The sequence below is a fragment of the Phocoena sinus genome, chromosome 5 (genome assembly GCF_008692025.1).
Source record: "Phocoena sinus isolate mPhoSin1 chromosome 5, mPhoSin1.pri, whole genome shotgun sequence".
NCBI classification, from domain to species: Eukaryota; Metazoa; Chordata; class Mammalia; order Artiodactyla; family Phocoenidae; genus Phocoena; species Phocoena sinus.
This window is the reverse complement of record NC_045767.1, coordinates 14,031,617-14,055,321: the sequence shown is the minus strand read 5'-3', so window position 1 is coordinate 14,055,321 and position 23,705 is coordinate 14,031,617. Positions and strand designations below refer to the sequence as shown.

The following is a 23,705-nucleotide window of genomic DNA, read 5'->3' as shown; positions in this document are numbered from 1 at the left end:
CTTCTTGTCCAGTGGTCTGCTTGGGGTGGTGTTGCAAAGCTGTACATTGTTGAAGGCTTTATTAACAGGGGACATACAGATAGGACTTCCGTCCAAGAGATGTGCTGCTGGGCCTCGGCATTTTGTCGCTCATTGCTGGCTCACTTCTGGGCTTGTGAGGCTCAAGAATTGTCCAGTCTACTGTCTGTCATGATGCCTCTCCCTAATGAGAAATCTTTAGTTTGAACCTGCAGAACAAAGGAGTAAAAACGTTACAACCAGTTCTTCACTCATTGTACCCTCTGTCCGAGTTGATTGTGTGGAAACCTAAATATACTCATGCCTTTGTTTCTAGCATTTCAGGAAGAACCTTCAAATTGGAAGCTTTTGAATCACACTGGTCAGTCAGTTAATCTCATCTTTAGGCTCATCGCATTTGCTATTTCGCAGTATGTCAGCTTTGTCTAGTACTTCTTAGAGTATTATGTGAAGTTATCACTGGTGGTCTAAATGTCGATTCCCTGAGTTCTCCTTGGCTTTTCTGGCTTTATATTGTATGACAGAAGATACCCAGCTGCTGGATGATTGAGACCATCAGCAGGCTCATTGTTGAGAGGGTAGACTGGAGGTGGGCTCTCTTCTGCCTTGACCTATTCTGAATTTGTGGAGTCCTCAAGCCTTGGGAGACCTGATGGCTGTTATTCACTCTGACTTTGCTGACTACTTTGATGTCTCCTGCTGCATTTCCCTTACAAATGCAGGCAGGCCTTTGTGTTTGTTGCAGATGGTGAGAGGAACTTCAGTTGTGGTGAAGTCTTTGGTATGTAGCTGGAAATGGTGTACAAATTCACCAGGAGATGCCACATCCTCACCTGGCAGACAGAGACATGACATCATACTGACTTGGCAAGCTGAGAGTCACCACCACCACTTGAGCTGTTCCTCTTCTCACAGAGAAGAACACCAACTTGAGAACCTCTCTGGCAAAGCTGGGGACTGTTCCTGACCAGGAGTCAACTTGTGTGCAAGTTCCACTGAGTGCAATTCTGGACCAAAAACTAACTTCTCTAAACCTCAGATGGGGATCATTCTTGTCTTCTCTACCTCACTGAGTTTTAAAGACCTTTGAAAACTGTAAAAGACTGGGCATGTGTGAGAAGGAACAAAGGCCATATGGTTATGTGGGATCAGGAATAATGATGCAAATAGAGGTGAGACCAGGAATTTAAAGACAATGCAGAAGCTTCAGGCTTTACATAGAAATTGTGACATCAAAGTACAGTCTGTGGATTTCTTCCCCAGGTGCCACAGTGTCAGATATTTTCATAATTAGTCCTTTTGTGTTGTGTATTTTAAAATGCAAAACTCTTTTAATTCTTCCTCCTAATACCTTACTCTGAAAGACTTCCTCAGATTGCTTTCCTCTCACAGGCAGCATGAGGCCCCATCATTCTCCCTTTAGATATTATTTTGATTTGACTTCTCCCTGCTGAAGAGACAAGTGAATTTAGGAGACCTAATTTCAGGTTTTGCCTCACTATTTAAATTCTAGCCAAAGCCCCTTGTACAAGTCAGTTCCTTATTTTAGTACACATGCTTCAATTATGGTAGCTTTATAGTAAGTTAACTCTTTCCCAGGAATTCATTCATTAACATCTGCTTGAGTGCCTGGCCTGTGCCACACTGTGCTGGGAGCTGGGAATGTGGTAGTGGACATGACTGACTATTGAAAATGCAATCTCCAAGTAATTCATAATGGTGATGTTGATGAGAGTAGGGTGTGTGGATGGAGATAGTTAATCCAAAAAATCTAGATAAATAGATAACTACCATAATTGACCATTGAATTTAGTTATGAGCTGCTTCATAAATAGGAAAGAGGAAACTTGCTGAGTTATCACAGAGGAAGTTGGGGTAAAAGTTTGAAGAAATGACAAGTGGAAATATGAATGTAATGCATTCAAATATATATGAATATTGAATATTATATTGAATAATATGAATATTGAAGCTTGCTATAATATATTGGAGAAGTGGCAGTACCTGAAAGGATATGAGTCAAAGTTTGTGTGTGTGTTTGTGTGTCTTTGTTTATTAATATATTTTTAAAGATTAGAAAATACTGGAACATTTTACATGGTTATGGGAATGGTCCAGTGGAAAGGGAAAGTTGAAGATATAGAAGGGAGTAGAAAATGGAGCTAAATTCTTGAGACTGTGAGACTGGATAGGATTCAGAGCATTGTGGATCAGGGTTTGTCAGCCTTGGCCCTATTGACATCTTGAACCAGATAACTAATTCTTTTCGTGGAAGCTGTCTTGTGCAACAAAGGATGGTTAGCATCATCCCTGGCCTCTATCCACTAGATGTCAGAAGCACCCCACCCCCATGACAATTTTAAAAAATATACCTTGAAGAGAGTTATGTGGGCAAAATCACCTAGTTGAGAGCAGTTGATACAGAGAGAGGTATTGGCCTTTCAAAGAGAGGCTTTGGTTCTTTACCTGGAGGGAAGAAATAGAACATGAGTGTAGATGGGTTTGTAGATTTCGTGGTAGAAATAGGAGTAATTTCCTCCTCATGATTTTACCTTTCTCAATGAAATGAGTCAGGGTTATGGGGCTGGTGAAAGGGTCGAGAGTGACAAAGTTAAGTCATTTTTGTAGAATGGAAGAAAATGGTTCTTAGAAAAATCAGAGATTCCTGGTGAGCAGTGGGAGACTACAGGCTATTTCTTCTGTAGAAATTTTACTAGGGAGGCTTTAGACCAAAGAGATTAGGCAGGAAAATGGAGGACAGTACCAAGATTATTCTTGATTTATTTCTAAAAATGATGGAAAAGATCCTATCTAGATTTTACTAGGTCATGAGTATTTAAAGCTGTTAACTTATTGAAACTTTTTGGCTTTTCCATTACACCACATTCTCTCACTTTTCCTTCTACTTTGTCTTCTTTTTTTTTTTTTAGTATTTATTTATTTGGCTTCAATGGGTCTTAGTTGCGGCATGTGGGATCTTTTACTTGCAGCATGTGTGATCTTTTTAGTTGCAGCATGCGGGATTTAGTTCCGTAACCAGGGATAGAACCAGGGCCCCCTGCATTGGGAGCACAGAGTCTTAGCCACTGGACCACCAGGGGCATCCCCCTTCTACTTCTGTACCCATTCTTTTTCAGTTAGATTTACGTTTGTCATCTGTTTGTTCCTTAATTGTCAGAGATTCCTAGGCTTATGACTTAAGACTCTACATTCTTACTCTAACTGCTCTCTCTAAGCACTCTTTCTACTCAAGACTTTATTCACCACTGTATGTTGTTTTAATCCCAACTCTTTTATATCTAGACTAGATTTTGACCCTGAATTTCAGATGCAGCGTGTCTAGCTGCCTCCTGGGACATTTCATCATATTTGTCCTAGAGTTCTTTAAAAATCAACATACCCCAAACTGAATGTATTATTTCTCCATTCAAAACCCCCTTCTTTAGCTCCTTTTCCTCCTCACAGTAAACAGAACTCCCCAGTTGGTTTATGATTCCTATCTTGGTGATTGCGTCTGTGATCCCTGAACATTGGCATGGGTATATCCCTCTTGCCTCAAGTTAGTCAGTAAGTCTTGTTTGTGTTACTCTCATATTTCATGAATTCTTCCATATCTCCATGTTTCTACTTTTCCAGCCTCATCTCACTGCTCTTTTTCTCTGTACACTGAAGTACTTGGAGTTTCCCAAAGATACTCTTCTCATCTTTAAGCTTTTGTGCATGTTCCACCAAAGCCTTGAAATCCTCTTGCCCCATCATCTTTTTTTTTTGCGGTATGCGGGCCTCTCACTGTTGTGGCCTCTCCCGTTGCAGAACACAGGCTCCGGACACGCAGGCTCAGAGGCCATGGCTCATGGACCTAGCCGCTCCGCAGCATGTGGGATCTTCCCGGACCGGGGCACAAACCTGTGTCTCCTGCATCGGTGGGCGGTCTCTCAACCACTGTGCCACCAGGGAAGCCCCTTGCCCCATCATCTTTGCTACACAAACTCCTATTCATGATTCAAACTTGGTTAGACATCATCTTCTTTGAGCATCCTTTCATGTTCTACATTTCCTGCTCTCTCCACAGTTACGTAAACCTCTATAGTAGCAGAATACAAGGAGCTTGATTCAGGTGTTCTCTCTGTGAGTATATGAATGGATAGGTTCCCAGGTAACCCTCCTATGGAAAATAACTAAAAATTCTAGATTAAATTATTGAAAAAATTACCAAAAAAAAGTTATGCTTGTACTATAGATTGACTGAATATGCAATCCCAGAGAAAAGAAACTGAGCTTAGAAGCAGACATTTACTCAGAGGACATTTCTTGGTCTTGGTTCTGAATGGAGGCAGGTGGGAAGTAACCACTCAATGGTCAAACATTTATGGATTTGCAGCTCAAATTCATAACATACTTCAGTCTGAAAAAAGCTAGAACTAAGAATATAAAGTAGTTCTGGACTATTAAAATCACAGGCGCCTGGCATAAGCAAATGTATATCCTCTTTGGAGGAACTTATTTCAGAGTTTGGCAGACTCTTCTGTACAGGACTGGATAGTAAATATTTTCTGCTTTGCAGGCTACTTAGGGTCTCTGTAGCATGTTCTTTGTTTCATGGTTGGTTTTATGGTGGTTGTTTTTTGTATCTTTTTATTTTATTTTAATGTAGCCCTTTATTGTAAAAGCTGTTTTTAGCTAGAGGGCTGTTCAATAAAACAGACCACGGGCCAGATTTGGCCCACTGATGGTAGACTGATGTCATTCTAAGCCTCAAAATATTCCCATAAGTATTTTCTAAGGGAAGTAAGTTTAGAATGGGGTTGGTGCTTAGAGAAAAAAATGACTAAGCAAGCAAGATAGTTCCAGTATCTTGGTGGAGGATTTTATGTATACTTGGAAATAATTTGTAGGTTTTAGGTGTAATATTCTGTAAATGTCAATTAGACCAGACTGTTATCTGATAGCATTGTTCAAATCTTATATATCCTTAGACTTTTTTTTCCTCATATAAATTACTGAGAGAGGGCTGTTAAAATCTTCAACTGTGGTTGAAATTCGTTTATTTCTTCCTTTAGAGCTGTCAGTTTTTGCTATATAAATTTTGTAGCTCTATTGTTAAATGCATGTATATGTGATGCATATATATGCATCTGTTATGAGATGCAGTATACATATGTAGTTATGTATTCTTGATGAATTGATTCATCATTGTGAAATATGCACAGTGATCCATATTGACTCATCATTATTTATTTTAATTTTGGCTGCGTTGGGTCTTTGTTGCGTGCAGGCTTTCTTTAGTTGTGGCAAGTGGGGGCTACGCTTCGTTGCAGTGTGTGGGCTTTTCATTGCAATGGCTTCTCCTGTTGCGGAGCACGGGCTCTAGGCACCTGGGCTTCAGTAGTTGTGGCTCATGGGCTCTAGAGCGCAGGCTCAGTAGTTGTGGCGCCCAGGCTTAGGTGCTCTGTGGCATGTGGGATCTTTCTGGACCAGGGATCGAACCCGTGTCCCCTGCATTGGCTGGCGGATTCTTAACCGCTGCACCCCCAAGGAAGTCCCTCATCATTATTTCTTGTAATGCCATGTCTGATGTTGAAGCCAAAGTTGCCACCTTTCTTTAATCTTTTTACTTTCAGCCTATTAGTGCCTTTATTTTATTTATATTTATTTATTTTATTTTTATTTTTATTTATTTATTTGCTGTGCTGTGTGGCTGGCAGGATATTAGTTCCCCGACCAGGGATCAAACCAAGGCCCTGGCAGTGAAAACTCCAAGTCCTAGCCACTGGACTGCCAGGGAATTCCCCAGTTAGTGCCTTTATTTTATAGGAGGGTTTCTTGTAGACATCATATAATTGGGTCTTACTAGTTATAATATTTTTATTCCCTTTTTAATTTCTTTTGTGACCTCTAAGTTAATCAAACATTTTATAATATTACATTTTATTTTCTCTTTTGGCTTCTTAGTTATGATTCTTTAAACTTTATTTTTTAGTGACTACTCTAGTGCTAATAATATGCCTCCTTAACTTTTCTAAATCTTTCTAGATTATTATATTATTTCACAGTTTTCTCATCTGACAGTTAATATTTCTTGGCTTACAAATATAATTTATAGTTACAAAAATATAGTTCCACTACCTTTGTGCTAGTGTTGTCGTATCCTTTTACATGTATTCTAAGCCCATCTTAAAATGTTATTATTTTGCTTTAAACTAACAGTTGTCTTTTAAGGAAATTGTGAAAAGAAAAAACATAGTCTTTATTTATTTATTTATTAAATTATATATTTTTGCTGCATTGGGTCTTTGTTGCTGTGTGTGAGCTTTCTCTAGTTGCGGCGAGTGGGGGCTACTGTTCGTTGTGGTGCACAGGCTTCTCATCACGGTGGCTTCTCTTGTTGAGCACGGGCTCTAGGCGTGTGGGCTTCAGTAGTTGCAGCATGTGGCTCAGTAGTTGCGGCACACAGGCTCTAGGGCACATAGGCTTCAGTAGTTGTGGTTCGCAGGCTATTTTCCCTCTGTTTTATACATTAAATTATGTCTACAAATCTGTCTTTATTTTCACTAGCTTTTGTCTGCCATCTCCATTCTATTCTCAAGCTCATCCACGTACAAAGTTTTCAGTTTTATAACTTATTTTTTTTGTAGTCTACATTTTTGGCTGGGACCTCCTATCTGTTCACTCATTCAGACCATCTTTTCCTTTAGTTCATCAAACTTAACTCTGTAATAGTTGCTTTAAAGTCCCTATTGTAAAATCTAACATTTGAGACATCAGGAAGACAGTTTCTGTTGACTGTTGTTGTTTTCTTGACTGTGTGTTACATCTTCCTGTTTCTTTTCACATTTTAGATATTAAATGTGAAATGTTTTTTTACTAGGCATTTTAGGTGTTATACTGTAGAGATTATAGATTATGTCATCTTCCTCTGAGGAATGTTGATTTTTTTGTTTTATTGGCCTGACAGCTTGGAATTTTGTGGGCTTGGTTTTATTCTTTGTTAGGTTAGATCTGTGGAAAACCTCTCTAACTTGGTAGAGCTTAGCCTCTAAACCCTATGTCTCCTCAACATCTTATCAGGTTTTGTGTTAGGCTTTGCTAGAGAATCTAGAGTAGGTCTTACTGTAGGAGGTGGGCCTTACTCTTGTAGCCTGGCCTAATTTTTAAAGTGCATCTTAGCTGGATGCCCTGGGTGTTGATGAGTGGTTAACAAGGGGTCTCCATTCTCAACTGGGTCTATATGTCATTATCTCCCAATGCTATTGGACCTTTAATATAACTGTTCAGCTCAGTCCCATTGCAGCTGTTTTTGGATATGTGTCAGGGAGTCTTATCCTCTATGTATGTAGCTCAGCCTTTAGCCAAGGACTCACAGGGGTCTGACGCCCTACTCACAAGGAGTATTGCCCCCTCCAACACTAATTATCTCCCTCTTCCTCAGTGCTCTGCTCTATAGATTACATTGCTTCAGCTTCCCTGAATGCTAATCACTACCTTCTCAGCTCAGCAGGACAGCCATGCTTTGCTTGGGCTGAAGCTTGCTGTGCTGTGGTTGGGAAATTGTACTGAGAAAAGAGAGCTGGGGTGATTGTGGAGTCCACCTTGTGAATTTCTCTTCTTTCAGAGATCAGGATCTTGCATTGCTAGTTATCCAGTGCCAAAATAGTTTATATCAGTTTATGGTTATTTTCGTTGGCAGAAGTAGGCTTGTATCAGTTACTCTATCATATGCAAAGGCAGAAGATCATAACTGCTATATCATAAAATTAAAGTCTGACAGTATTAAGTCTTTGTAAAGAATGGCACAATAGGAACTCACATACCACAGTTGGTGCTAGATTAAATTGTTAGAACCATCTTTTTAAAAAAGTTGAAGTGTTGTTGATTTACAATATTATATTAATTTCAGGTGTACATCCTGGTGCTTCAGAATTTGTATAGATTATCTTCCATTTAAAGTTATTATAAAATATTGGCTATATTCCCTGTGCTATACAATATATACTTGAAGTTTATTTATTTTATACATAGTAGTTTGTACCTCTTAATCCCCTACTCCTGTCTTGCCCCTTCTCACTCCCTCCCCTGACTGGTCACCATTAGTTGTTCTCTATATCTGTGAGTCTGTTTCTGTTTTGTTATATTCATTCATTTATTTTATTTTTTAGATTCCACTTGTAAGTAATAACATACAGTATTTGTCTTCTTTGACTTATTTCACTAGGCATAATACACACTAGGCCCATCTATGTTGTTGCATGTTACAACCACCTTTGTAAACAGTTTAATATTACTTACTAAAGTTGACTATTTATGCATCCTAGGAAACATCTATTCCATTTCTAAATGTATATGTATACACACAGATATCTAATAAGCATCAATTTCATATCATGTCCAAAATAGTATAATGGATAGATAAATTGTGTCTTTGTGTATAATGGTTTGGTATTTAGTAGTGAAATAAATTAATCATAGATACAGAAATGGGGATGATTTTTTTTCTTTCAATATGTTTTATTCTGATGAAGTTACAAAAGTAGATACAAAATATTTTTTTAAAAGTAGTTAACTGACTTAGAAAAATAAAGTCCCTAAAGTTTTAAAAATACAAAATAAATTTTCATGTAAAGAACATTTTAAAATATTTTAGATGATAAGACTAACTTAAACTATTTTCAATGTAGACCAAACATAGAATGTTGTTGTATAATAAATCTATAGCACACTGGTAATCCATTTGGATTTACAGAATACTTGTTTGGAATAGAATCTGATAATGAGAGAAAACCCAAGTGAATTTCAATGCAGTTGCTTCAGTAAAATTACTGCTATCACAGGTAATATCAATATCATCCCCCAGAGCCCTTTACAGTCTGAAATATCAAAATCTAATCCAAAAACAAAGGAAGACCGAGGAACTATTTTCCCTCTTTGCCAGAAGTGTACAATAGTAAAAAACCAAATCTAGTTACTGAACTGATATTAGGAGGAAATAATGTCCCTGTTGAAGCTGCTTAGTTTGGTGTACCAGCTGGTATTTTCAGGCCAGAATTCTATAGACAGGAGAGACAGCCACCTACAACCAGGCAAGGGTAACACCAGCACCATGACTGGAGCCGCTTAGAAACAAAGAAAGGGGGATGATTTTTAAAGTAATGCTGGTGTAGTACATCAAATAAGAGAATGGTAAAAGGATGCTAATTGAAACTAGGTAATGGATATATAGGGCTTCAGTATACTGTTCTATTTTTGCATATGTTAGAGAAATTCCCAAATAAAAATTAAACTAAAAAAGATTTGGTGAATGTTATTCATGGAATATATGCAGTATATTATATTATCATATTAAAATATGATTTTATTTACATAAAGTTAAAACACAGGGGAAGTGAAATATATTGCTTAGGGGAACTTTCAAAGGTGGTTAATAAAAGAACAGTTAGGAAATGACCTTCACTAAAATCCATATAACAGTACCTCTGGAGAAAAGGAAGAGAATGTGATTGGGCAGAAGCAAACAAGGAGCTTTAAGGTATTGTCAGTGTTCTGTTAACCTAGATGGTGGTAACAGGTGCTATTCACATCTATTAATTTTTATACTGTACACATATAGTTCACACTAAGGCAGAATTATTTTAAAAGACCTGGATGAAAGAATTTTGAGAGTTTTGGGTTGGCATAATCAAGGGAGGCATTATAGAGAAGGGTTAGGCTTAAACTTGGCCCTAGTAATGAATATTCTATATTATAATTAACAAAACACTTAATCTAGGACCCACTGTTTTGTTCAATACTCCTGACCAAAAAAAAACCCACAAAAAAATACCTTCCTTTGGAACGCATTCTTCTTGACTTCAGTTTCTCGTTTTTCATTCAGTCATCCATTTTTTGTTCATTCATTACAGATATCGGAGTACCTGTGAGGTGTCAAGCTTAGTGATAGGCACTTGTGTACAGTGTTGAGGAAAATAAACAGCAAGTCCCTGATGTCATGGAGTTTACAGGCCCAAGGTCCTTTATGTTTCCCCTGTTTGTTGAGCTTAGACTAGGAACCTCCTTTGTATGTTTGATTTAAAGTGTAGACTAGTCAGCCCTAAACAACTGGCTCATTTCTTGCCTTTTCCTGGGACTCTGCTTGATTTATTTTTCAGGTTTCTGTGGCAGAGAAAAATTTTTTCCCACTGCTAAAACAGTGGTTGTAAAATTTGCCCCCTTATAACTTTTATCAGAATTTCCATCCCGTGATGCATGCAAGAGCTTTTCCTTGGTTTTTAGGCACTATCTGGAAAGGTACAAAATCAAAACAGAATAGGTAGTCCAGCTAGTGAAGGGAACAAGTTGGCTTGACTTGAAGGGGGAAAATGGAGAAAAGAGAGCTGAGGACAGAAAGTAGCCTCTGGCGCTGTAAGTAGGTGGACTGTCTGTTAAATAAATGTTAAAGCCTTGTGATTGTTGCGAAGAACAGTGATGATGAAAATGTTGTGTCTCAAAGAAAGTGGATTGAAGAGTGACTAAGAATTTAGTACTACAACAATGTATGTCAGTAAATGAAAAATCAGATTCTAAAGTATCTCCTTCAAAGATAGTGTTTAAGTTAGCTATTACAATGTAAATTATGTAGTTTATAAAATCTGGTTCCTTCTTTGATGGAATTGCAGTGATGTGTAACACAGATGTATTTTTTAATATCCTGATAAAGATAATTTATGAAAAATACAGTTTGCAATTTTTAAATTACTGTTTCTTGAGTAAAGAAAAGTTGCTCAACACTGATAGGTCTAAGACCTAACTTATGTGTCTTCTCTAATGCACTGGAATTAAATATTATTTGGGAATTGGTTCTAGAGTCCTTTTAAGTTGAAAACTGAGTATGGCCAAAATACTCTTAAAAGTCCTTTAAACGACTTGTAAAATACGTATGTGGTTTTAAACATAGCCCCACATCATACATAATATGCATATGTAAATTTATCATATGTATAGTAATGTAGCAGGATCGTATTTATAAAATATTCGAGGGCTTCCCTGGTGGCGCAGTGGTTGAGAGTCCGCCTGCCGATGCAGGGGACGCGGGTTTGTGCCCCGGTCTGGGAAGATCCCACATGCTGCGGAGCGGCTGGGCCCGTGAGCCATGGCCGCTGGGCCTGCGTGTCCGGAGCCTGTGCTCCACAACGGGAGAGGCCCGCATACCACCAAAAAAAAAAAAAAAAATATTCGAGTGTTTCACTGTTTGAAGCACTTGAGCAAATTTATGAAGATTCTAACTTGTTGGCTCTTCCTGTTCATGGTCATCCTTTTCCTAAGAGGCTGATTTTTAAAATAATTCAAATTTAGTCAGTGTTTCTCAACTTTTTTTATTCATGAAAGCCTTTAATTATAAAATTAGGTCCTTGAGGGTATGGTGAAACTATACTTGTTTAGATACTTTACCTTTTAATCTCTCTTTTTTTTTTTGGCCGCACTGCATGGCTTGCAGGATTTCCCCGACCAGGGATCAAACCCAGGCCCCCGGCAGTGCAAGTGCGGAGTCCTAACCACTGGACTGCCAGGAAATGCCCTAGATACTTTACCTTTTAATGGTCAGGACATTATTAAAATGTGTGCATCCTTTTGTTGGGTTTTTCTTTATGTGAATTAACATTTTAGGGCTTAATTACTTCACTGTGTATGTTCATTGAGTAGAATGGCAGTTGCATTAAAAAATAACTTAAAAAGTTACTGTAATTGCTGAACAAGTATAATCAAATTTCTTTAAGTTAAAAATGTTACTACTATTGTGATGTACTGAAATTGAAGATTGTTTGGGTAGGTGGGATGGGAGCAGATTGTGAAGTGTCTTGAAATCTATGTAGGAATTTAGAAAAGGAGCGATTGCAGTTCTTACAAAGAAAAGTGGTATGATCAAAATATGGTTTAGTAAGGTTTAATCTAACAGAGGCATTAGCCTAGGTCAGAATAGGGGAGGGCAGAAGTTGAGTTAAAACTTATTTATAATAATTCAGGGGTGAAATGAAATGCTGAACCAAAGGGATATGTATAATATGTATGTGAATTTTTTGAACCACCTGTGAGTTAGTTATAGACACTATGCCACTTTATCCCTAAATATAAAGCCTGTATCTCTTAAAAACCAGTACATTCTCCTACATAACAATAGCTGTCAAATGTAGAAAGTTTAGTCTTGATAGAATGCTATATCTGATATATAGCCTATATTTAGGTTTCTCTAATTGTCTTAATACTGTCCTTTATAACTTTTTATTTTTTGATACCAACTCCAAGAATCACACATTGCATTTAGAATTACATAATTTTAATTTTCTTTAATTTAGAATAATTCCTCAGCCTTTTCTTTTTTGCTTTTCATGCCATTGGCTTTTTTTTTCTTTGTCTTTTCCATTGTGGTTTATTACAGGATACTGAACATAGTTCACTGTGCTATACAATAAGATCTTGTTGTTTATCCATTTTATGTGTAATTGTTTGCATCTGCTAGTCCCAAATGCCCAATCCAGTCCTCCCCTGTCCCCCCTTCCCCTTGGCAACCACAAGTCTGTTCTCTATGTCTGTGAGTCTGTTTCTGTTTTGTAGATAAGTTCATTTGTGTCATATTTTAGATTCCATATGTAAGTGATATCATGTGGTAGGTATTTGTCTTTCTGACTTAACTTCACTTAGTATGATAATCTCTAGGTCCATCCAAGTTGCTGCAAATGGCATTATTTCATTCTTTGTTATGGATGAGTAATATTTTATTTTGTATATATATATACACACATACATACACACCACACCTTCTTATCCATTCATCTGTTGATGGACATGTAAGTTGTTTCTATGTCTTGGCTATTGTAAATAGTGCTACTATGAACGTAGGGGTGCAGACATTGACATTTTTGAAGAATCCAGGTCAATAGTTTTGGAAAATATCCCTCAGTTTAGGTTTGCCTGGTATTTCCATATGACTAGCTTTAGGTTAAATATTTTTGGCAGGAATATTACATAGGTTATGTGCCATCTTTAGTATATCACCTCAGGAGACATAATGATGTCATTTGGTTTTCATGTTGTCACTTTCCTTCATATGTCTTCTGCAAACAGATGAACAAGGTACCTGCTTCCCTTTGTAATTAATAAGTGATCTCTGGAGTAATATTTTAAAGCCGTGTTCCCCAGCAGTCTTCAGTTAGTGTTTTAGCTTCCATTGATGACTTTTGCTTGAATCAGTTTTACTATGGTGATTATAAGATGGTAATTTTTTATTTGTTACTCCCTCTATGTCAGTTAGCATTCTTCTGTAAAAGAGAACTTTCCATTCGTTTTTTATTTTGTATTTTAACTTTCTCTTCTCTCTCTGTCTGTTTCTGTCTCTCTTTTTAATGTCAGTATGGACTCTTGAATGGATACCATTCCATTCCAGTTATTCATTTTGATGTTCAAATGTTTCACATTTGGTCAGGTTAGAACTTTCTCAAGATGGCTAATGTATACCAATGTTAGGTCCCCATTGCTTAGCACTTTTCATACCTTATGACATGACAAAATGGCATGCTTGCCTTTACTGGGGGGGGGGGGGGTGTCTTTTTTTTTATGGTAAAATACGTATACAGAAAATTTACAGTTTTAACCATTTTTGAGTGTGCAATTACCGCCTGCTTTTTAAATGTGGTCTTCCCTGTTCCTACCCTTGACCTGCTTCTCTTAGAACTTTGTTATCTTGTCCATAAGTGAGAATTTATTCCCAGGTTTTTAATCATTAACTATATGCTAATGACATCCTAGTGTCTTTGTGGGCCTCTAGAACTGTAACCAGTAGCTATTAGATTTTCCAGCTGTGTGTCTCGTGTTCCATAGGTATCTCATTTATACTCTGTCTCCATTTAAAAAATTAAAGGAAACCTACCCTAAACCTCTTTTCTATGTTTTTTTAAATTTTGGTTGGATGCCTTAGGAATCCTCATCAACTTCTAACTTCCAGCATGCAGTGTGTCACTAGGTCCTATCCATCCTTCCCTAACCATCACTACTGCCATGCAACAGTTCTGGTCTGCACCATCTCTCTATGGGGTTTGTATACTAGGTTCTTGGCTCTAGTTCATTCTCTTTCTAGCTTTCCTCTTGTCAGAGAGTAGTCTTCCTCCTTCCTTTCTCCTTTCCTCCTTTTTTCCTAGCAAGTAAGGGAATTTACTACCAGAAGTCCAAGGAGTAGTACTTGCTTCCAGACAGGTCTTCGTCTAGGACTTCAAAGAATGATTTCACATTTCTCTACTCCTATCTTTGGTCTTCTTTCCTCTGTGTTAGCTTCATTTTCAGTCAGGCTTTCTCTGTGAGATGGCAAAGATGGCTGCAAATAGTTTCAGGCTTACTTAATTTTCAAAATAAGTGATCCCAAGGAAAAGAATGCAAATCCTTCAAATTTCTAAAATATTAATCCTACTATTTTCCTATTTTTCTTAATGCTCTTCAGTGCTTTTTTACCTCCCTCAACATAAAGTTCAAATTCCTTGGAAAACAAGAATTCATGATTTGGCTCTTACATATCTCTCTGTCTTCATTGTGCCACTGCTTTCAGTTTTAAAATTCATAATAAATACCAAGATGCATGTGTTATTTCTTCTGTCTGCACTATTTTTTTACATTGTTTACTTGCCAAACTCCTTTTCATCCTTTAGACTGCAAAACCCAGTTCAGATTTTACTCTTCCCAGGAAATACCTCTTTGATAGTTTTTATTGTCATCCACCCCAGAAAAATCACGTTTTTATTCTAACTTTTTACCTCATATGTGCCAATTTTTTTTTTTTTTTTTTTTTTTTTTGCGATACGCGGGCCTCTCACTGTTGTGGCCTCTCCCATTGCGGAGCACAGGCTCCGGACGCGCAGGCTCAGTGGCCATGGCTCATGGGCCCAGCCGCTCCGATATGTGCCAATTTTTAACTCTTATAGTGAAATGTAATTAATTTGTTTACAAGTCTTATCCACTGATTATTAAGTCTTTTTGGTCCCCTTTTGACCAAGGCAAAGTATAAGTTTATTTAAAAAACAAAAATTAGACTGACTATAGATTCAATTGGGGTAGACTGTGTAATTCGTATCAGCCCTCCTGCTGAGAACAACTGGAAAAGTAGGTTAAAAAATCTGCATGGGGCTTCCCTGGTGGCGCAGTGGTTGAGAGTCCGCCTGCCGATGCAGGGGACACGGGTTCGTGCCCCGGTCTGGGAGGATCCCACATGCCGCGGAGCGGCTGGGCCCGTGAGCCATGGCCGCTGAGCCTGCGCGTCCGGAGCCTGTCCTCCGCAACGGGAGAGGCCACAACAGTGAGAGGCCCGCGTAACGCATAAAAAAAAAAAAAAAAAAAAAATCTGCATGAAAACACAGTAGAGCTAACAATACAATAAAGAATTGTGTGGCTAAAATCTGGAAGAAGGAAATCTGAAGAAGACTGGCATTACAGTCTGCATTTCCCTCAGAGGCATCAGCTAGTTCCAGAAGAAGCAACTGAAAAGCTGAAAAGAGATTCTTTGAAAAACTCATGGAACTAGGGTAATAAAAATTGGTGTTCAGAAACCAGTTGGGGACCTCTAGTAAGCCTTCTAGGCTTTGGGAACTCTAAAGGCCTACATCCTAGAAAATCAGGGTAACTTAAAAAGATATGCTCTCGGTAGAGTTAGCATCTGTTCATTTTAATCCCTCATTGGATCAGCATGCTGATGCCTGTAGCCACTTAGTTGAAGGAAAACACAAATCCTTTCTGGAGTAAAATATCATCCTAAGCCTCAAATTTTCAAAAATAATGTCTGCCCCCCCCCCAAAATCAGGCATACAAGAAGACAAGATGATATTATAGAAAAAACAAAAGGAACAACAGAAAATAGAGACAGATCCATAGAGATCCAGGTAATAGAGTTATCAAACAGACTTTAGTTATTATTAACATGATTTTTAAAAAGGTAAAATGGAGAATTTAATCAGAGAAGTAGAAATTTTAAAAAGGAATCTAACTGAAATTCTGGAAATGAAAAATATAAAATGAGTGCAATGAACTGGCTTAACAGTAGATAAGTACACGCTGAATACAGAATTACTAAGATGGGTTAAGAAAAAATCAAGAATGAAGCATGGAGCAAAAAAAGTGGAAAATAAAGAAACTATTGTCAGAGACATAGGAGATACAGTCCCAAGCTCAAACATACATTTGATTGGATTCTCAGAAGAGAGGAGTGAGAGGATAAGGCAGAAATATTATTTGAAGAAATTATGGCTGACGTTTTACCAAAACCGATGAAAGATATAACAAGGGATAAATTCAAGAGGTCCTATGAACTCCAAAGAATATAAATATAAAGAAAACCACATCAAGGTTATAATTTAAAACTGCTGAAAATAACAAAAGCCAGAGAAAAAGGACAAACTTCTTTAAAAGCATCAATAGTAAGACTTACAGCTAACTTTTCAGCAGAAATAATGGAAGTCGGGAGACAATGGGGTGGTGTAATCACAGTACTGGAAGGGAACTAGTGTTCAGAAATAAAGGTAAACAAATAGTTGAAGGGTACACTTAATATAGGTGAATTTTATGGTATGTAAATTGTATCTCAATGCAGCTGTTTAAAATGAAGGTGAAATAACCAACAGACATATGAAAACTGAGAAAATTTATTTTCAGCAGCTACGCTTTAAAGAAAGTACAAAAGAAGTATTTTAGGCAAAGGAAAATGATTCCAGGAAGAAGGTGAAGGTACAGAAAGGAATAAAGAGCAATGGAAATGGTAAATACATGTGTAGATTTAAATAAATATTGACACTAACCACAACAAAGTTGGTATAGCTCTATGGGTAAAGTGGATTTTTAAGGCAAAAAGAATTATTCAAGATTAAATGGGACATTTCATAATCATAAAAGGTTTAGTTGCACCAGAAAATATATTAGTTCTAAACTTGTATGCATTTATTTATTTATTTATTTATTTATTTATTTATTTATTTAAACATCTTTATTGGGGTATAATTGCTTTGCAATGGTGTGTTAGTTTCTGCTTTATAACAAAGTGAATCAGTTATACATATACATATGTTCCCGTATGTCTTCCCTCTTGCGTCTCCCTCCCTCCCACTCTCCCTATCCCACCCCTCCAGGCTGTCACAAAGCACCGAGCTAATATCCCTGTGCCTTGCGGCTGCTTCCCCCTAGCTACCTACCTTACTACGTTTGTTAGTGTGTATATGTCCATGACTCTCTCTCGCCCTGTCAAAGCTCACCCTTCCCCCTCCCCATATCCTCAAGTCCGTTCTCCAGTAGGGCTGCGTCTTTATTACTCTCTTACCCCTAGGTTCTTCATGACATTTTTTTCCCCTTAAATTCCATATATATGTGTTAGCATGCGGTATTTGTCTTTTTCTTTCTGACTTACTTCACTCTGTATGACAGACTCTAGATCTATCCATCTCATTACAAATAGCTCAATTTCGTTTCTTTTTAAGGCTGAGTAATATTCCATTGTATATATGTGCCACATCTTCTTTATCCATTCATCCGATGATGGGCGCTTAGGTTGTTTCCATCTCCGGACTATTGTAAATAGAGCTGCAATGAACATTTTGGTACATGACTCTTTTTGAATTTTGGTTTTCTCAGGGTATATGCCCAGTAGTGGGATTGCTGGGTCATATGGTAATTCTATTTGTAGTTTTTTAAGGAACCTCCATACTGTTCTCCATAGTGGCTGAACCGATTCACATTCCCACCAGCAGTGCAAGAGTGTTCCCTTTTCTCCACACCCTCTCCAGCATTTATTGTTTCTAGATTTTTTGATGATGGCCATTCTGACTGGTGTGAGATGATATCTCATTGTAGTTTTGATTTGCATTTCTCTAATGATTAATGATGTTCAGCATTCTTTGATGTGTTTGTTGGCATTCTGTATATCTTCTTTGGAGAAATGTCTATTTAGGTCTTCTGCCCATTTTTGGATTGGGTTGTTTGTTTTTTTGTTATTGAGCTGCATGAGCTGCTTGTAAATTTTGGAGATTAATCCTTTGTCATTTGCAAATATTTTCTCCCATTCTGAGGGTTGTCTTTTGGTCTTGATTATGGTTTCCTTTGCTGTGCAAAAGCTTTGAAGTTTCACTAGGTCCCATTTGTTTATTTTTGTTTTTATTTCCATTTCTCTAGGAGGTGGGTCAGAAAGGATCTTGCTGTGATTTATGTCATAGAGTGTTCTGCCTATGTTTTCCTCTAAGAGTTTGATAGTTTCTGGCCTTATATTTAGGTCTTTAATCCATTTTGAGCTTATTTTTGTGTATGGTGTTAGGGAATGATCTAATCTCATACTTTTACATGTACCTGTCCAGTTTTCCCAACACCATTTATTGAAGAGGCTGTCCTTTCTCCACTGTACAGTCCTGCCACCTTTATCAAAGATAAGGTGTCCATATGTGCGTGGGTTTATCTCTGGGCTTTCTATCCTGTTCCATTGATCTATCTTTCTGTTTTTGTGCCAGTACCATACTGTCTTGATTACTGTAGCTTTGTAGTATAGTCTGAAGTCAGGGACCCTGATTCCTCCAGCTCCTTTTTCCGTTCTCAAGATTGCTTTGGCTATTCGGAGTCTTTTGTGTTTCCATACAAATTGTGAAATTTTTTGTTCTAGTTCTGTGAAAAATGCCAGTGGTAGTATGATAGGGATTGCATTGAATCTGTAGATTGCTTTGTGTAGTAGAGTCATTTTCACAATGTTGATCCTTCCCATCCAAGAACATGGTATATCTCTCCATCTATTTGTATCATCTTTAATTTCTTTCATCAGTGTCTTATAATTTTCTGCATACAGGTCTTTCGTATCCTTAGGTAGGTTTATTCCTAGATATTTTATTCTTTTTGTTGCAATGGTAAATGGGAGTGTTTTCTTGATTTCACTTTCAGATTTTTCATCATTAGTATATAGGAATGCCAGAGATTTCTGTGCATTAATTTTGTATCCTGCTACTTTACCAAATTCATTGATTAGCTCTAGTAGTTTTCTGGTAGCATCTTTAGGATTCTCTATGTATAGTATCATGTCATCTGCAAACAGTGACAGCTTTACTTCTTCTTTTCCGATTTGGATTCCTTTTATTTCCTTTTCTTCTCTGATTGCTGTGGCTAAAACTTCCAAAACTATGTTGAATAAGAGTGGTGAGAGTGGGCAACCTTGTCTTGTTCCTGATCTTAGTGGAAATGCTTTCAGTTTTTCACCATTGAGGATGATGTTGGCTGTGGGTTTGTCATATATGGCCTTTATTATGTTGAGGAAAGTTCCCTCTATGCCTACTTTCTGCAGGGTTTTTATCATAAATGGGTGTTGAATTTTGTCGAAAGCTTTCTCTGCATCTATTGAGATGATCATATGGTTTTTCTCCTTCAATTTGTTAATATGGTTTATCACATTGATAGATTTGCGTATATTGAAGAATCCTTGCATTCCTGGAATAAACCCCACTTGATCATGGTGTATGATCCTTTTAATGTGCTGTTGGATTCTGTTTGCTAGTATTTTGTTGAGGATTTTTGCATCTATGTTCATCAGTGATATTGGCCTGTAGTTTTCTTTCTTTGTGACATCCTTGTCTGGTTTTGGTATCAAGGTGATGGTGGCCTCGTAGAAGGAATTTGGGAGTGTTCCTCCCTCTGCTATATTTTGGAAGAGTTCGAGAAGGATAGGTGTTAGCTCTTCTCTAAAAGTTTGATAGAATTCACCTGTGAAGCCATCTGGTCCTGGGCTTTTGTTTGTTGGAAGATTTTTAATCACAGTTTCAATTTCAGTGCTTGTGATTGGTCTGTTCATATTTTCTATTTCTTCCTGATTCAGTCTTGGCAGGTTGTGCATTTCTAAGAATTTGTCCATTTCTTCCAGATTGTCCATTTTATTGGCATAGAGTTGCTTGTAGTAATCTCTCATGATTTTTTTTATTTCTGCAGTGTCAGTTGTTACTTCTCCTTTTTCATTTCTAATTCTATTGATTTGAGTCTTCTCCCTTTTATCCTTGATGAGTCTGGCTAGTGGTTTATCTATTTTGTTTATCTTCTCAAAGAACCAGCTTTTAGTTTTATTGATCTTTGCTATCGTATCCTTCATTTCTTTTTCATTTATTTCTGATCTGATTTTTATGATTTCTTTCCTTCTGCTAGCTTTGGGGTTTTTTTGTTCTTCTTTCTCTAATTGCTTGAGGTGCAAGGTTAGGTTGTTTATTCGAGATGTTCCCTGCTTCTTAAGGTGGGCTTGTATTGCTATAAACTTGCCCCTTAGAACTGCTTTTGCTGCATCCCATAGGTTTTGGGTCATTGTGTCTCCATTGTCATTTGTTTCTAGGTATTTTTTTATTTCCTCTTTGATTTCTTCAGTGATCACTTCATTATTAAGTAGTGTATTGTTTAGCCTCCATGTGTTTGTACTTTTTACAGATCTTTTCCTGTAATTGATATCTAGTCTCATGGCGTTGGGGTCAGAAAAGATACTTGATACAATTTCAATTTTCTTAAATTTACCAAGGCTTGATTTGTGACCCAAGATATGATCTATCCTGGAGAATGTTCCATGAGCACTTGAGAAAAATGTGTATTCTGTTGTTTTTGGATGGAGTGTCCTATAAATATCAATTAAGTCCATCTTGTTTAATGTATCATTTAAAGCTTGTGTTTCCTTATTTATTTTCATTTTGGATGATCTGTCCATGGGTGAAAGTGGGCTGTTAAAGTCCCCTACTATGAATGTGTTACTGTCGATATCCCCTTTCATGGCTGATAGTATTTGCCTTATGTATTGAGGTGCTCCTATGTTGGGTGCATAAATATTTACAATTGTTATATCTTCTTCTTGGATCGATCCCTTGATCATTATGTAGTGTCCTTCTCTGTCTCTTTTAATAGTCCTTATTTTAAAGTCTATTTTGTCTGATATGAGAATTGCTACTCCAGCTTTCTTTTGGTTTCCATTTGCATGGAATATCTTTTTCCATCCCCTTACTTTCAGTCTGTATGTGTCTCTAGGTCTGAAGTGGGTCTCTTGTAGACAGCATATATAAGGGTCTTGTTTTTGTATCCATTCAGCCAATCTGTGTCTTTTGGTGGGAGTTCTAGTCCATTTACATTTAAGGTAATTATCGATATGTATGTTCCTATTCCCATTTTCTATATTGTTTTGGGTTTGGTATTGTAGGTGTTTTCCTTCTCTTGTGTTTCGTGTCTAGAGAAGTTCCTTTAGCATTTGTTGTAAAGCTGGTTTGGTGCTGAACTCTCTCAGCTTTTGCTTGTCTCTAAAGGTTTTAATTTCTCCATCAAATCTGAATGAGATCCTTGCTGGGTAGAGTAGTCTTGGTTGCAGGTTTTTCTCCTTCATCACTTTCAGTATGTCCTGCCACTCCCTTCTGGCTTGTAGGGTTTCTGCTTAGAGATCAGCTGTTAACCTTATGGGGATTCCCTTGTGTGTTATTTTTCCCTTGCTGCTTTTAATATGCTTTCTTTGTATTTAATTTTTGACAGTTTGATTAATATGTGTCTTGGCGTATTTCTCCTTGTATTTATCCTGTATGGGACTCTTTGTGCTTCCTGGACTTGATTAACTATGTCCTTTCCCATATTAGGGAAGTTTTCAACTATAATCTCTTCAAATATTTTCTCAGTCCCTTTCTTTTTCTCTTCTTCTTCTGGAACCCCTATAATTCGAATGTTGGTGCGTTTAATGTTGTCCCAGAGGTCTCTGAGACTGTCCTCAATTCTTTTCATTCTTTTTTCTTTATTCTGCTCTGCAGTAGTTATTTCCACTATTTTATCTTCCAGGTCACTTATCCGTTTTTCTGCCTCAGTTATTCTGCTATTGATCCCTTCTAGAGTATTTTTAATTTCATTTATTGTGTTGTTCATCGTTGTTTATTTCATCTTTAGTTATTCTAGGTCCCTGTTAAATGTTTCTTGCATTTTCTGTATTTCCAAGATTGTGGATCATCTTTACTATCATTATTCTGAATTCTTTTTCAGGTAGACTGCCTATTTCCTCTTCATTTGTTAGGTCTGGTGGGTTTTTATCTTGCTCCTTCATCTGCTGTGTGTTTTTCTGCCTTCTCATTTTGCTTATCTTACTGTGTTTGGGGTCTCCTTTTTGCAGGCTGCGTTTGTAGTTCCCGTTGTTTTTGATGTCTGTCTCCAGTGGCTAAGGTTGTTTCAGTGGGTTTTGTAGGCTTCCTGGTGGAGGGGACTAGTGCCTGTGTTGTGGTGGATGAGGCTGGATCTTGTCTGTCTAGTGGGCAGGTTCACATCTGGTGGTGTTAAACTTGTATGCATTTAATAGCAGCCTCAAAATATATAAGACAAAAATTGATAGGTGTACATAGTCAAATTTATAATCATAGTGGGAGATTTTAATACACCTTATCAAGAAAGGTGCAAGGTATAGCAAGCCGATGAAAAAATCAGTAAGGATGTGGGAAATGTGAACAACACTGTTAAGAAACTTGGCTTAATTGACAGAAATGAAATACTGCACCTGACATCTGCAGAATTCATTCTTTTCAAGTGCACATTAACCCTTATACCATACACAGAAAAAGCAATTCTAGATATATTGTAGTTTTAAATGTGAAAGTCAAAATAATAAAACTCATAAAAGATTAATATACTGTTTCCATGATCTTTTAGTACAGAAAGATTTAGTAAACAGGAAATAACACAATGAAGCAAATGACTGATAAAATGTACTACATTAAAAAGAACTTTTCAACAGAAGATACCATAGAAGAGTGAAAAGGTAAGGTACAGAGCAGAAAAAAGACATTTACAACATTTTGTAAAGAACTCATACAAATCAATGAGAAAGACAACTGTATAGGAAAATGAGCAATAGAATTGGGTAGTCATATCACACAAAAAAATTATCCAAATAAAATATACTAAAGGTTTTCATCATTATTAATAATCAGAGAAATACAAATTAAAACCACAATGAGATAACACATCTACCAGAGTGGCTACATATTTAAGTTTTTCAAATTTTTGAGATAATGTTAGATTCATAGGAAGCTGGAAAAATAGTGCAGAGAGGTTCAGTGTATGCTTCACCCAGATAACCTTGAAAGGTTATCTTAGATAATTAAATCTAATTAAATCTGATAGCTTAGATAATTAAACCACAATATTAAAACCAGGAAATTGATGTTTATTATCACAAATGTGTGTGTATACTTCTCTATCATTTTATCACATGTAGATTCACATAACTACTATAAAAGTCAAGGCACTGAATTATTTTATCACCACAAAGATCTCCCTTGTGCTATTAAACTTACACCCATCTCCCTCCCCTCTGCTATTCCTAATCGCTGGTAGCCACTAATCTGTTCTCCATCTCTATAATGTTGTCATTTTGAGAATGTTATATAAATGGAATCATGCAGCATGTGACCGTTTGAGATTGATATATTTTTTTAAATCATAATGCCCTTGAGGTCCGTCCAAAATGTAGTTTATATCCATAGTTTGGTCCTTTTCAAAAAGACTAAATTTTTAATAACTGACAATACTAAGTGTTGATGAGGATGTAGAGCAATAGGAACTTTGATATACTGCTAATGGGAATGTAAATAGGTATAACTACTCTGAAAACATATTTGCATTTTCTACTAAAGTTGAAGTGCACCACCTGATTCAGCAATTCCACTCCTAGTAAA

General features: G+C 37.1%; 1 protein-coding gene across 7 annotated transcripts in view; it reads left to right on the top strand.

Moving 5' to 3' along the window:
- The window catches only part of LARP1B (La ribonucleoprotein 1B), a 125,018-nt gene that overhangs the window by 52,712 nt on the left and 48,601 nt on the right, over positions 1-23,705 (top strand). The window contains exon 12 of one of the 7 annotated variants that reach the window (XR_004349983.1): positions 764-1,190. The exons of 4 other annotated variants lie outside the window; for them this stretch is intronic. Coding sequence is in view for 2 of the 3 variants with exons in the window: in XM_032632607.1 (XP_032488498.1) it covers positions 764-985 (222 nt within the window). In the remaining variant the exon portion in view is untranslated. Of the gene's footprint in view, positions 1-740; positions 5,310-23,705 lie in introns of those variants that run through there. 2 more of the 7 variants (XM_032632608.1, XM_032632607.1) reach the window with 2 other exon arrangements.